At 36.8% G+C, this 14,533-nt stretch overlaps 3 protein-coding genes and 1 pseudogene across 3 annotated transcripts; all 4 read right to left on the reverse strand.

The window, feature by feature from the left end:
* Nucleotides 1–3,718: 3,718 nt before the first annotated feature.
* Nucleotides 3,719–4,278, reverse strand: LOC141817066 (dirigent protein 22-like). Its single transcript, XM_074704756.1, has one exon. It carries the CDS (start codon nt 4,258–4,260, stop codon nt 3,727–3,729), a length of 534 nt encoding a protein of 177 aa, XP_074560857.1. The 5' UTR covers nt 4,261–4,278; the 3' UTR covers nt 3,719–3,726.
* A 4,101-nt stretch (nt 4,279–8,379) lies between these two features.
* On the reverse strand, nt 8,380–8,965 carry LOC141817065 (dirigent protein 22-like). The gene has a single exon (XM_074704755.1). The coding sequence runs from the start codon at nt 8,940–8,942 to the stop codon at nt 8,409–8,411; it is 534 nt and encodes a 177-aa protein (XP_074560856.1). The 5' UTR covers nt 8,943–8,965; the 3' UTR covers nt 8,380–8,408.
* Nucleotides 8,966–11,039: 2,074 nt separating this feature from the next.
* Nucleotides 11,040–11,575, reverse strand: LOC141817068 (peroxisome biogenesis protein 12-like; annotated as a pseudogene).
* A 1,402-nt stretch (nt 11,576–12,977) lies between these two features.
* LOC141817061 (dirigent protein 22-like) lies at nt 12,978–13,621 on the reverse strand. The gene has a single exon (XM_074704752.1). The coding sequence runs from the start codon at nt 13,588–13,590 to the stop codon at nt 13,057–13,059; it is 534 nt and encodes a 177-aa protein (XP_074560853.1). The 5' UTR covers nt 13,591–13,621; the 3' UTR covers nt 12,978–13,056.
* Between the last annotated feature and the right edge of the window lie 912 nt (nt 13,622–14,533).

Genomic DNA, 14,533 nt, shown 5'->3' on the forward strand with positions numbered 1-14,533 from the left:
AGCAACTTCTCATACATATAGGCATGCAGGCGTGAGTAATACATCAAATGCACGAAGCGGCATCAAATTCTCATGTATAACCATGCAAACGTGATATGGCCCTGCAGAAATCGAAGCATTATGATCTCACGAAACGAACACATTATTTGATTGATATAAAAAAAATTTTATTAAAATATTTTTTTTTATAATAATGGGCCCCACTAAAATTGGGGCCCTAGGCATAGGCCTTAGTGGCCTATGCCTTGAGCCGGCCCTGCAAATATGGTAAGTAATATTCTATAAGCTATCCATGCATTAGGAAAAGAATTTAATTTTTTTATAAGATTTAATACTTCATGTGCTGTTTTTAATTCTGGATTTATTATATTCAGAATAAATTTTTTTTAAAATTTTGAGAATAAAGATGAAATATGAAGATAAATAATAAGTTTCTAATGTGAACGGATAAGATTATAAGTTTACAACAGGAATCATTGATAAGAAAATAAGAAATTAACAGAAGCATAAAAAAAAGATTTGATAGGGAAATGATGAAGGCGATACCTTTAGGTTTTAAGATTATCGAAAAATCTGTAACAAAAGATCTTAATTCTGATCGTTCCTCTCTTTGCACCCCTTGTGATGATCTCGAAAATGTCTTGAGGAGAGAAAACAAGCTATCAAATAAGTAAAATATTTGTAGTTGGGCAAAATATGTTTTTAGCTTAATAAGGAAGGAAGGAGAGGAATATAAAGAAATTAATAAATTAGAGTTTTGAGAATTGAGAAATATTAAATATATTGGAATCATGTCAAAATCTTTATGAAATCCAATGACCATACCAAATCTCTACAAAATCTAATGATCATGCCAAATCTCTCTAAAATCCAATAAAAATATTTTAATAATTTTTTATTCTCTCAATATATTTATATATAAATTAATATTTTTAAAAAATGGGTTCCAAAAAAAATTGGGGCCCTAGGCATAGGCCACTATGGCCTATGCCTAAAGCCGGCTCTGAAGATCAACACCATAATGTAATTCTAAATGTTTCAAATCATTTTGATCAAAGTATGTTTGAGAGAGCCTTAAAATAGTAAATGAGGGTTCAGGTCCATCAATGGGGTTTGGATAAAACTCATTAATAGATCTAGGGTACTCAAATTTCTGAAAACTTATAATGAGATGGAAGATGTGAGTAAGAAATTCTAATCCTGAGTCTTTTATATGAAGTTATAGGTGTGTACAAATTGGCACAAAGTCTGAAATTTTTTAAACTTTTTTAATAATACTGGGAATCATTTACAATGATAATGGAGGGTACCCTTGGACTATAGGGCACTGCAGAAACTTACAAGAGTTGGAATGAGCTCAAATCTCTCTAGGTCCATCAATAAATTTTGACCAAAACTCATTAACGAACCTAGACAACTTACATTTCTGAAATTTTACAATGCGATGAGAATGCAAAGTGTGTAAAATATAGATATGGTATTCAATCCGGATTTTAATATACGTAGACGAAATTATGATCGTATGCCAACTAGCATAGTTTATAATGTTGATTTTCAAAGACCAACGACACACTGTGTGATCAGAACCAATACCGTAGTGTTGGTTTCTAAAGATCGGCACCATAGTTGTGTTGATCTTCAAAAATCAATACCATAATGTATGATCAAAATTAACATTGTGGTGTTGGTTTCTGAATACCAACACTATTATGGTGTTAGTCTTCAAAAATCAACACTATAATATTTTAAAATTTTAAATTTATTTTGAGCACTATTGGGAGTATTAAAATAGTAAATGAGGACTTATTTAGATTCAAGTTCACCTAATAAATCTATAGGAGTTGGAATGAGTGCGATCGAAATTTCCTAGGTCCATTAATAGATTTTGATCAAAATCAATTGATGGACCTAGGAGACTCAGATTTTTAAAAACTTGCAATGAGATGGAAGAGATGAGTGTGTAGAAGAGAGATGTTGTGAGAAATCCTGAGTTGAGTCTCATATATGAAGTTATAAATTCATGTCAATTGATACAAAATCTAAAACTTTTTAGACCTTTTGAGCAATATTGAAAATCCTTTACGATGATAACGACATCCTTGGCCTCCCAAACACTATAGAAACATAAATGGGTTGGAATAAACCTCATCAAAGTTCTCTAAGTTCATCAATGAATTTTAACAAAAATTCATTGATAAACCTAGGGGACCTGAATTTCTAAAATTTACAATGAGATGAAAGAGGTTAGTGTGTAGAAGGTATATATGATGTTCATGTCTGGTTCTAACATTCCTATGATAAGTTATGTGTATGTGTTGAATGTCTACTTTCAGAGACCATAATTTTTTACTCGGGTATTAGAATGGAATGTTCTACATGTTAAATCGAAGCTCATTCAGATATCCACATTTGTTACCAGGGTGGAACCCTATAACGGGTCATGTTTCGACCTTAAAAAATATCATTTATGACTTTTTCTTAGATTCAAAAAAAGTTATATATTTTTTTAATTAATTTTTATTCATAACTTATTGTAGGGATGTCAAAACTAGTTATGGACACCATAAATACATTAATCTACTATCTTTTTCATTTAACGATAAATCTTTAGAAATCCAAAATCGGCCTTTAGGTCCGTAAGTGAATTTTGACCAAAACTTATTAATGAATTTAAAGAACTCCGATCAAATCCATTCCAAGTGTTATAATTTTTTGAAGTTCCCTAAAGTCTATATGTACTCAAAGATATCAATTTAATATCATTAAAAGCATTGATCAGAAGGTCTGAAACTTTAAGGTAATTAAAACATACATATAACTTATCGTAGGGATGTCAAAACTAGGATGAGATATCATACATAACTTTACTGTACTACTCTCTTCAATTACATGTTAATTTTTCAGAGATTCAAATCATCTAGGTCCATCTTTGTATTTTGATTAAAACTCATTGATGGACCTAGAGAGCTCCGATCGAACTCATTTTAACTCTTGTGAGTTTATTAGTGAACCTGAGTTCCAATAAGCTTTATTTTACTATTTTAAGATCCTCCCAATAATGCTCAAAATGGTTTGATACTTTTTGAAGACTAGCACCACGGTGGTGTTGATTTCTGAAGACCAGCACCACAGTGGTGCTGGTCTTCGAAAATAAATATCATAGTCTGTGTTAGTTGGCACACAATCATAACTTCACCTATGTAAATTAGGACTAGGATTGGACACCATATATATCAACTAACGTCGGGTAGGATAGCGATTATCCTGCGGGCAATATTAGATTTATTGGTTTAACTGCGAAAAATAAAAATAATCTTCTAAAATCTATTAATTCAGATATATATCAGGAGATAGAAAAATACAACACTATCAAAAAATTTTATTAATTCAAAATCTTCACCCTAAACATTACTAAATAATTATTTAAACAGACCCAAAATCCTAAGACAAAGAAAGAAAAATTCTTAACAGAAAATAAAAAAACTCTTAACAAACTCAAAATCCTAAAAATCTCAAACAGACTCAAAATCCTAAAATATAAAACATAGAAATTACTAAAAAATATTCTAAATTCCAAAAAACTTAAAAATTACTAAATAATAAAAAAATTATCAAAAAATAATAATAATCTTCGAATTCTCCTTGAATTTGTTTGGATACATAACATCAAGGATTATGAAATAATTATAAATAATTAGAAAAGAATAAATTGCATAAATGTCGATCTCAGCGGAAGGTGATATAAGCGTCGAGTTGTCCGGTGAGGGTTGTGTTGGTAGCATGGACTTCAGTGGTCAAGAGGTAGCCTCTGGCTAGCCGGAAGCGTCCGGTGCCGCCGGTGATCGCCCGTTCGAACACGGTCCCGAGCGGGGCGACCGGGAACAGCCCCTGCAGGGCGAGGGAGCTGCCGTTGTACTTGCCGGCGGTGAACACCAGCTGGAAATTGGTGAGGCCGGAGTTCTCGGCCAAGCTCGAGCCGACTCCCATGCCCTGGTTCCGGCCGACGATGGGCGAGTCGGGCTCGACCCCGGATCGGAGGAGGTTGTCATAGACGATGACGTTACCGAAGCCAGCGCCGGAGTTGGAGTCGCGCCGTTGGACGGCGTACACGACAGTGGCGCTAGGGCCGGAGCCAAGGATTCTCTCGTGGTTGTAGAAGCGCAGGTGCATGTAGCCATTGGGGTTGGATGAGGCAGCGGCAGCTGCGAAGAACACGAAGAGGAAGAGGAGCAAGGAAGGAATGACTGAGGAGGCTGCCATTTTTGGAGATGCAGTAACAAATTGCAAAGGCGAATGAGTTGTGTTTGAATATTGCGGAGTTGCAGGGCTCTACTTATAGTAATGCACACGGAGATGGAGTGGCGCTTCGTTAATAGTGTAAGGTAGCAGGTCGTCGCCGTCTCTTGAATTAAAGTCTTCGTGGATATTCAGACTTGAATCAGTCATCAAATGATTAATTGATTTTGTCAACCATTAAGATTTCTTGAACGATGAGTTGATTTAGCAGTCTTTTCTGTCTGTTCATACTCTCTCTCTCTATCTGGGTGTGAAAAGTTGGAACTTTGAAGTCTTTCGACGCGTTGTTGCCCCTATGTATTTATGTCAACGCTTGGCTATCATTCAATCTTCGTATATGCATTTGACGAGCAGGTCATTTTTTTATTATAATTATTAAAAGATATCTTTTATTTACTATCAAAATAGCAACTCGATCGTTCCATCATAATTTATTTTATTTTTGAAAATATTTTTATTTTCAATGCTATTATAACAAATCATAATTAATATACAATTATAATCCTTATAATTCTGTAATTATTATATAAATGTAACAAATATAATTGTATAATTACTACTACTACATTAGATGTAACAATTAGAATTTCATAAATACTATTAGTTACATAGTTATAACATGATTTCATAATTATTATTATCAAATGATTATATCAGTTATGATTTTATAATTACTATAATACAATATTATTGATTGATAAGAAATAAATTATTTATGTTGTAAAAATTATGATTCATATGTTTTCACATAGTAGATGAAAAAACACTACTGATAAATAATATTAATATTGTAGATGAAGTATTTATATTATAATAGTTTAATTGAAAACCTCCATAATCTTGTTTATTATAATTAGACAAAATAACTAATAAGTAAAATCACTATATAGGCATAGGTGGATTGAGGTCGGCTAGTGAAGTTGGATCGATTGTAGCATTGGACATAAGAGAGACAGGAGCCTCTAGGTCTGAGGTAGGTAGGGGTTCGATTAGTGATCGAGGTAGGGCTGAGAGTGAGATCAATTATAGGTTCTAAATAGGTACCATAGTATTAGAGGAGGCAGTCAAAGGTATTGTGCCTGAGTGAACCACATATGGTGTAGATGGGAGCAAAAGTAGAACGGGAACTAAAAGTCAAGTGAAACGGATAGACTCATCAATGGTAAGTTGATGACCAGACATAGAAGTGAGTGGGATCATAAAGCAAAATAGACTTGACAAAGCAAACATGACGAGAGAGATATAAACTTTCAAGGTGGTGGGATCATAACATTGATAGGCACTTTAATTTGAGTGAGAGAATAATCCAGAAAGACACAAGATGAACAGTTAGGGTTAAGTTTGTGAGAAGAGTACGTAGGGATAAAGCCAAGGGTAGTAGAGACAACCAAAGGGCACGAAGTTTGGAGTATTTGTGAGGAGAGTCAAACAATTTATGGTAAGGAGACACCATATGAAGAGTTGCAGTGGGCATCCGATTGATGAGGTGGATTACCATGGAGAAGGCAGAGGACAAGAAGGTAAGAGGTAAAGAGGCATGGGATGGGATAGGAAGTTTACATTAGATCCTTATTTTATTTGATATATATATGTGTCTAAGTGTACAGGAAACACACATGTACCAGTTGGCAAACCTGGCAAAAAATGCGAGCGAGCGAGAAGGATGCACAGGAGAGGAGTCGATAGACTCTGTGCATATGAGGTACAAGGAGTTGTGGAAGAGTACTCTAGTAGAATGAGAATGACACACGAAAACAAGTCTAAAGGGCTCGGTGCATCCAAGGGACGAGAAGTCGAAACGAAAACTGCACAAGACGACTGAGGAGACTAGAGGAGGAAAATGGTCAACCCAAGACTGACCATTCTAGGCTCCTCAAAACCAAGCTCCTAGATCAGTTCTAGGTTCTCTGATGCTCATTCCAGGTCAGCGTGAACTGTTGTCGAACAGATCAGGGCGACGTCCATGTCGATAGATTTCAGGCGCTCGAATCGCTTCCAGTGCATAGAAGACCTAGAGTCGTTAATGGACCGTTGTCAAGTGGACGGAGTTTCGATGAGTCCAAGCACTGGAAAGCTTCAAGGTGCTCAGAAGGCTTCTCGGTGCTTAAAAGTGCCACGTCAGTAAAAGATAGAGGTGAAGATTATAAATAGGACTGAAGCTCGAAGAAGAAAAGAATAACACACATTCAAATTCATTATTTTCATCTTTTTATAGTTCTTACACTCAACCATTGTACGGAACTTCTCTACCTCCGGATTATTTCCAATGAGGATATTTTAGTGGAGCTTTCATAGTTCTTGGACAAACAACCCAAGGGTTATAATCAAGTAAATTCATGCCTCGTATTTTTCATGTTATATTTGTGTTTTTTAACTAGTATGTGCCCTTGCTAAAACGTTAACAAGAGAAATCTAGATTTTGATTTGTAAATTACTATTCACCCCTCTCCCTTAATGATTAGAAACTACTTCCGCTGCACCAACCTCAGTTGCCACTGTCATGGTGGCCAAGGCTGCCTAGTTGGAATCATACAGTACGCAGCATGCAGTCTGTGATGCAACAAATAAAATCTAAAAAAGTGGACATTGAGAAACGGTGGCCTTGAGTACGATAGCCTTAACACTTTCTAAGAAACGAGCATGGAACGCTAATTGGACAAGTTGCGCAAGGATAATTCCTGATTAATCAACTTTTCATTTAATTCATCAAAGGAAATTAGTGTGTTCTGACCTTCTCAACAATGGCATTGTAATCATCATCTAAGCCGACAAGAATTATATATGCCACTAAGATCCTCATGATCCATTAGTTTACCAAGGGCAGCAAGTTCATCAGAATGGCATTTAACAAACTTCATATATTCTGAAATTGATTGGGAACCTTTAACAGCCCGTTGTTTGAGTTGATCCTTGATTTGCTTGATATGGCCACGAGATGAGTGAGCATAAGTATTAGCAAGAATAGTCCAAGCATCACGAGAGGTGGTTACCTGTTGAATGAGAGGGATTAGAGAAGATGAGACAGAGCCATTAACAAGCACAGCAAAAAATAGTTTATCTTGTCGGATCAAAGGAAGGTAATTCGGATTTGGCGTGTTCATGGGTAAGAGCCATCAATAAATTTTAAGAGATCGTATCCAATGAAAACAACTTCTTTCTTCAGTAAAAGGTGGAATCTGCCACTCCAGTGCCTCACACACAGTTGGCTCAATGACTCTTTGTGAGTAGGCAAATCGGGAAAGTACAGTTGGCCACTATAGGGGAGAGCATTGCCTTGACTTCGTCGAGATTCGATTTTTGTCTATTTCAGCAAGTCTGTCCTATTGTAACCAACTTAACTATGTTTAGGGGCAAAAAAATAGTGTCCATGAGATATAATTGGTGGAGGTAAGTTTAACAATAGTTTGATGAGAAATATTGATGAGAGTGAGATGGGAGGTCCGGTTGGCAAAATTGGGGATGACCACTTGAGTTTGATCAGTGGCCATGGGAAGGAGGGATACTAATGACTCAGATACCATGAAAGACAAAATAAATTAATGAAAAAATTTCTTATATCTTTTCTATCGAATTAGAAAACTATATGGAAAGTACAAATATTTAAATCTAGAAACTAAATTATTTTAGAAAATTTACAAACTAAATTACAATAGAATATAAATTATCATAATTACAAAATTTATATAATCTTTGTAATTACAATAGAATATTCAATTCACATTGAAAATTCAAATAACAATCGGATCTTTGTATCTGATTCTCCAAATCTCCTTAGTGTTCAAAAATCATGTTTAAGAGCTGCGCAAAAACTTACGGTTAATAGATTCCTTTGTAAAACTTAGCAACTAAATGGTTGTATATGTTCCACTTTTTACTTCTTATTTAACTCTTCAAGTTTTAATTTGGTACGTTGCGACATTTAATTTGCTCATAACGGAAAGATAAAACAGCTAATTAATTAATCATGCACCAACCTTTAATTTTAATTAATCATGATCTTTTGTAATACAAATCAGCTGATGAAGATGAATTTGTTTCGATACATAAAATCAAGGATTATGAGATAATTATAAATAAGTAGAAAAGAATATTAAATTGCATAAATGTCGATCTCAACGGAAGGTGATATAAGCGTCGAGTTGTCCGGTGAGGGTCGTGTTGGTAGCACGGACTTCAGTGGTCAAGAGGTAGCCTCTGGCTAGCCGAAACCGTCCGGTGCCGCCGGTGATCGCCCGTTCAAACACGGTCCCGAGCGGGGCGACCGGGAACAGCCCCTGCAGGGCGAGGGAGCTGCCGTTGTATTTGCCGGCGGTGAACACCAGTTGAAAATTGGTGAGGCCGGAGTTCTCGGCCAAGCTCGAGCCCACTCCCATGCCCTGGTTCCGGCCGACGATGGGCGAGTCGGGATCGACACCGGATCGGAGGAGGTTGTCGTAGACGATGACGTTACCGAAGCCAGCGCCGGAGTTGGAGTCGCGGCGTTGGACGGCGTACACGACAGTGGCGCTGGGGCCGGAGCCAAGGATTCTCTCGTGGTTGTAGAAGCGCAGGTGCATGTAGCCATTGGGGTTGGATGAGGCAGCGGCAGCTGCGAAGAACACGAAGAGGAAGAGGAGCAAGGAAGGAATGACTGAGGAGGCTGCCATTTACGGAGATGCAGTAACAAATTGCAAAGGCGGATGAGTTGTGTTTGAATATTTCGGATTTGCAGGGCTCTATTTATAGTAATGCACACAGAGATGGAGTGGCGCTTCGTTAATACTGTAATTAAGGTAGCAGGTCGTCGCCGTCTCTTGAATTAAAGTCTTCGTGGATATAAAGAATTGAATCAGTCATCAAATGATTAATTAATTTTGTCAACCATTAAGATCGTTTGAACGATGAGTTGATTTAGCAGCCTTTTCCGTCTGTTCATACTCTCTCTTAGGTGAGAAAAATTGGAACTTTGAAGTCTTTATCAGACGCGTTGTTGCCCCTCTGTATCGATGTCAACTCTTCATTACCATTCAATCTTCATATATTAAAATATTTTGACGACGACCCTGTCTTTTTTTAATTGGAATTATTAAAAAATATATTTTTTATTTACTATCAAAATAGCAACTCGATGCATCTTAATCTATTTTTATTTTTAATAATATTATAATAACTATGAAATCATAATTATTATACAGTTATAATTCCTTAATTATTATATAAATATAATAAATATGATTTCATAATTATTATTAGTAATATTATATTTTTTAATTATTATTAATTTTATAGTTATAATCATTATGATTTCATAATTATTTTTATTAAATAATTATACTAGTTATGCTACATTTGTCAGGTCCCGGAAGACGGCTGTCCGAAAATTTCAATAGCATCTCCCTATAACAATTGCAATTTCCCTAAATACATATATTATAAAGCCTACATGACCACCATAAGGCCTACACGACCACAATCAGTAATCTATAACATGCGCCACAAAACCAAAAATATGTATACGAAAATCCATACGATATAGAACAAGTTCTGAAACGTAAATACTGATATCATAAACAAAACCAAAATTCGAAGACATCTCGACAAGGGACTAGCAGCGCGGCTCTCCAGACAGACGTCATCCTGAAAAGAATAAAACCAACGGATGATTCATGAAACTTAGTGGATATCTAGCAGACATGTATAATAAACTATCCCTAACAGTAATAATCATGTCAGTATAGTCTCCTGAGAGGATAGTAAGAAATGCAAAACTAAAACAACGGAAGAGTTGTACATATCAGAATCACCTATCTCGACACAACAACACGAACTATGCAAACAGATGCAAGGTCGTCAAACCAAATGCATAAAACCTCCTGTATGTGCATGTCAACCATATGCAGCAACCAAAATGCAAAGCATAAATAAATGCAATCCATGCAGTATGCACATAATGCAATGACATGGTCACTCCTGACGCTAGTCAACCACCGTCACCGATAATGGTGAGGTCGAGTGGGTAGGGCTATGACAACTGTGCACTCTGCCGTCACTGCTCCTGCATGACCGAGTGGACAGGATGCTGACAGAGTACACCTATCCTCCTACCCCAAATCACATGGGGGAGCATAGCTCTCATCTCCTCGTCTCACAGTAAGGAGGAGGGATCCATGTAATGCTACCATGCTGCGACATCACTACCCTTGAGCGGTCGAGCAGAGCCCTGACAGAGCAACTGCACACACCCTCCTAATGTACCACTAACCCGTGAGTGACAGTGTGTGCAGATCATGTAACTGGCGACGGGCTCAGACTACAAAGGAGCCGATGATCGCTAGTATACAATTATGCAAGGATGATGCATGACACTAATGTATGCAACACCTACCAATCTATGTCTCCCTATAATACGCACCAATTTGGGCATATCAAATGACCTTAGTATCATAAGTCGAAGTATACATGCAAGGTATATCTAGTAGCTAATCAATGCCCAATATGAAATAATATGTCACTACTCTGATGAACATATCTATATATGACGAGTATCAAGATGATATGGAACCTAAACAAGTAGCAGATAAAAAAAATGACATACAACATATACTAAGTAGTGACATATCAGGGCAGATATAAAAGCATTGAAATTACTATTAGTCATAGCAAAATCATACATATCAAAATAACTTATCTAAAGAGATAAATCAAGATACCCGCCTTCAGAAAGTAGTCCGTGTAAGAAGAGAACCTCCGTCCAAAAATCCAGTTCAATGTCCTTCATTTGTTGCATGAATCCATGGATAGCAAGCACCTATAATTGCCTTAACTTTCTTTTTCAGATCCAACATAATTGAGCCTGCTTCACTTGGCAGCTGGATCCTTCCATGAGAAATCTCTCCTTGATCTAAAAGAAAACCTACATCATCCAATCTTGCATCATCACTGCCCCAAAGACTAGCTTGACGCCTTGCTTCCCTCTCTTTATTGTAAATGGCCTGCAGCTTTGATTTGAGATATGGCAAAATGGCCAGAATTGCAACAGATAGAAGTTTTTGGCGCTTCTCTAATCCAGAACGAGGAAGCTTATCACTTGATTCCTTGTTTGAAGTGTTCTTATTGGATCTTATCTTCACGGATCTCCTTCTTAGACCATACAAGGATTCTTGTGAAGAAATGGTCTTCTTAAAGCGAACACCCCGAGGGAGTAAATGAGCGCAGCACGAAGGCTGACTAGAAACTGCTGCGCCGCCGCCATCTCGAAGAAGGTCGACTGTGTGCCCTGGCCTCCCACCTGGAACAACATCTCGGCCAAATGATAAGGTGCTCTCGATCAGATTCCTCTCCTCCAACCGCCTCTCCTCCCCAATTTCTATTGGTGGAGGGAAGTTTAACAATATTTGATAAGAAATATTGATGAGAGTGAGATGGGAGGACGAGTTAGCAAGATTAGGGATGGGATGACCACTTTGTTAGTGTCAGCCTTTAGTGCCAATTCGGATTGAGTAAGACTCAAGTTAGATTCAAGTCAAATCGAAACCATTAAGAGAATTACATGATCATCATGCATGAGATTAATAGGGTATTAATTCTTTCATCATTAAGAGGGTTGCATGAGTATCATTAAGAGGGTTGCATGATCATCATGCATGGCATGCATGTGATTATTAAAGGTATTAATTCCATGGAATCCCAAGAGCCAAAAATCCTTCATATTCCATGATTAGATATAAAAAGGGATGAGAGGCTCTTGAGAGAAGTACTATTGGTCTTCTTTCTCTTCTCTTCTACCTTGGCCAAACCTAATATTGTGGCTAGCACCACGATCTGGTTCTTCTCCATCTCAATGTTCGTGTCGATACCGTGGAGGTGTGAACAAACTGATCGTGCTGAGATCCGTCAACCTTTGAAGGCAAGAGTTGCTGTCGAGATTGCGAAGGACTCGCATCGAAGGTAACCTCGATTTCAATAAATAGAATCGGTAAAACGAATATGGTTTCGCATGGATCTTTGAGAGGGATCCCTTTTCCACTGTGTTGTATGCGGCTAAAATTATTTTTAGAAGCATGCAGATCCCTACACACTTGAGTTTGATTAGTGGCCATGAGGAGGAGGGAGACCGATGGCTTTGATATCATGAAAGACAAAATAAATTGATAGAAAATTTTCTTATATCTTTCCTATTGAATTAGAAAACTATATGTAAAGTACAAATATTTAAATTTAGAAACTAAACTATTCTAGAAAATTTAAAAACTAAATTAAAGTAAAATATAAATTACCATAATTACAAGATTTATATGATCTTTATAATTAAAGTAGAATAGTCAAATCTTTGTATTTGATTCTCAATTACAAAAAGTATATGATCTTTAATTTGTAATTATAGCAGAAAATTCAAATAACAATCAGATGTTTGTATCTGATTCTCCAATATCTCCTAAGTGTTCAAAAATCATGTTTAAGAGCTGCGTAAAAACTCACGGTTAATAGATTCTTTTGTAAAACTTAGCAACTAAATGGTTGCATATGTTCCACATTTTACTTCTTATTTAACTCTTCAAGTTTTAATTTGGTTGAGGCCTTTAATTTGCTCATAACGAAAAAGATAAAACAGAACTAATTAATCATGCACCAACCTTTAATTTTGATCACCAAAAACAATCATGATCTTTTGTAATACAAATCAGCTCATTAAGATGAATTTGTGTCGATACATAAGATCAAGGATTAATTATGAAATAATTATAAATAAGTAGAAAAGAATAAATTGCATAAATGTCGATCTCAACGGAAGGTGATATAAGCGTCGAGTTGTCCGGTGAGGGTTGTGTTGGTAGCATGGACTTCAGTGGTCAAGAGGTAGCCTCTGGCTAGCCGGAACCGTCCGGTGCCGCCGGTGATCGCCCGTTCGAACACGGTGCCGAGCGGGGCGACCGGGAACAGCCCCTGCAGGGCGAGGGAGCTGCCGTTGTACTTGCCGGCGGTGAACACCAGCTGGAAATTGGTGAGGCCGGAGTTCTCGGCCAAGCTCGAGCCCACTCCCATGCCCTGGTTCCGGCCGACGATGGGCGAGTCGGGCTCGACCCCGGATCGGAGGAGGTTGTCGTAGACGATGACGTTACCGAAGCCAGCGCCGGAGTTGGAGTCGCGGCGTTGGACGGCGTACACGACAGTGGCGCTGGGGCCGGAGCCAAGGATTCTCTCGTGGTTGTAGAAGCGCAGGTGCATGTAGCCATTGGGGTTGGATGAGGCAGCGGCAGCTGCGAAGAACACGAAGAGGAAGAGGAGCAAGGAAGGAATGACTGAGGAGGCTGCCATTTACGGAGTTGCAGTAACAAATTAAATTGCAAAGGCGGATGAGTTGTGTTTGAATATTGCGGAGTTGCAGGGCTCTATTTATAGTAATGCACACAGAGATGGAGTCGCGCTTCGTTAATAGTGTAAGGTAGCAGGTCGTCGCCGTCACTTGAATTAAAAGTCTTCGTGGATATACAGAATTGAATCAGTCATCAAATGATTAATTAATTTTGTCAACCATTAGGATCTTTTGAACGATGAGTTGATTTAGCAGTCTTTTCTGTCTGTTCATAGAAAAGTTGGAACTTTGAAGTCTTTCAGACGCGTTGTTGCCTCTCTGTATTGACGTCCACTCTTTGTTATCATTCAAATTTAGATAGATTCTTAAAGGCGCATTTAAAATATGAGAAGGCATAAAAGCCCATTAAAATTTTATTTTATTTTTTAAAGACGTACTATATTCCCGTTTAATCCTCCGACACTGATTTTGCCATTCTCTTCGTTATCTCATTTATTGCATAAATATTGAATTTCTTCTCCTTCATCTCATCAACATCATTCCTCTTTTTCTTCTTCTCTTAAGTTAATTTAAATTTTAATTGATATAGATAATTTTTTAAATTTATTTATTTTTATTTTTAAAATTTTAATAAAATTCAAAAAATAAAAGAAAATTAATAAAACATTAAAAATATTTTTTCCTATTTTTAATATCTTCTATTTTTAATATCTAATTATAAAAAATAAAAATAAAATTAATAAAGATGATTTTATTAATAAAACTAAAAAATAAAATAAAAATTACTTTGATACTAATTTTTAAGAAATCACTTAAATACCAATATCATTACAATGCTAATTTTTAAAGATCACACCATAATGTTCTGAATGTTTCATTTTGATCAGAGTATGGTGGAGAGGGCCTTAAAATAGTAAATGAGGATTTATTTGGATTCAGGTCCAT

The sequence above is a fragment of the Curcuma longa genome, unplaced genomic scaffold, assembly GCF_044706935.1.
Source record: "Curcuma longa cultivar G26 ecotype Majalengka, Jawa Barat unplaced genomic scaffold, ITB_CL_G26_1.1 contig_19213, whole genome shotgun sequence".
Lineage (NCBI taxonomy): Eukaryota > Viridiplantae > Streptophyta > Magnoliopsida > Zingiberales > Zingiberaceae > Curcuma > Curcuma longa.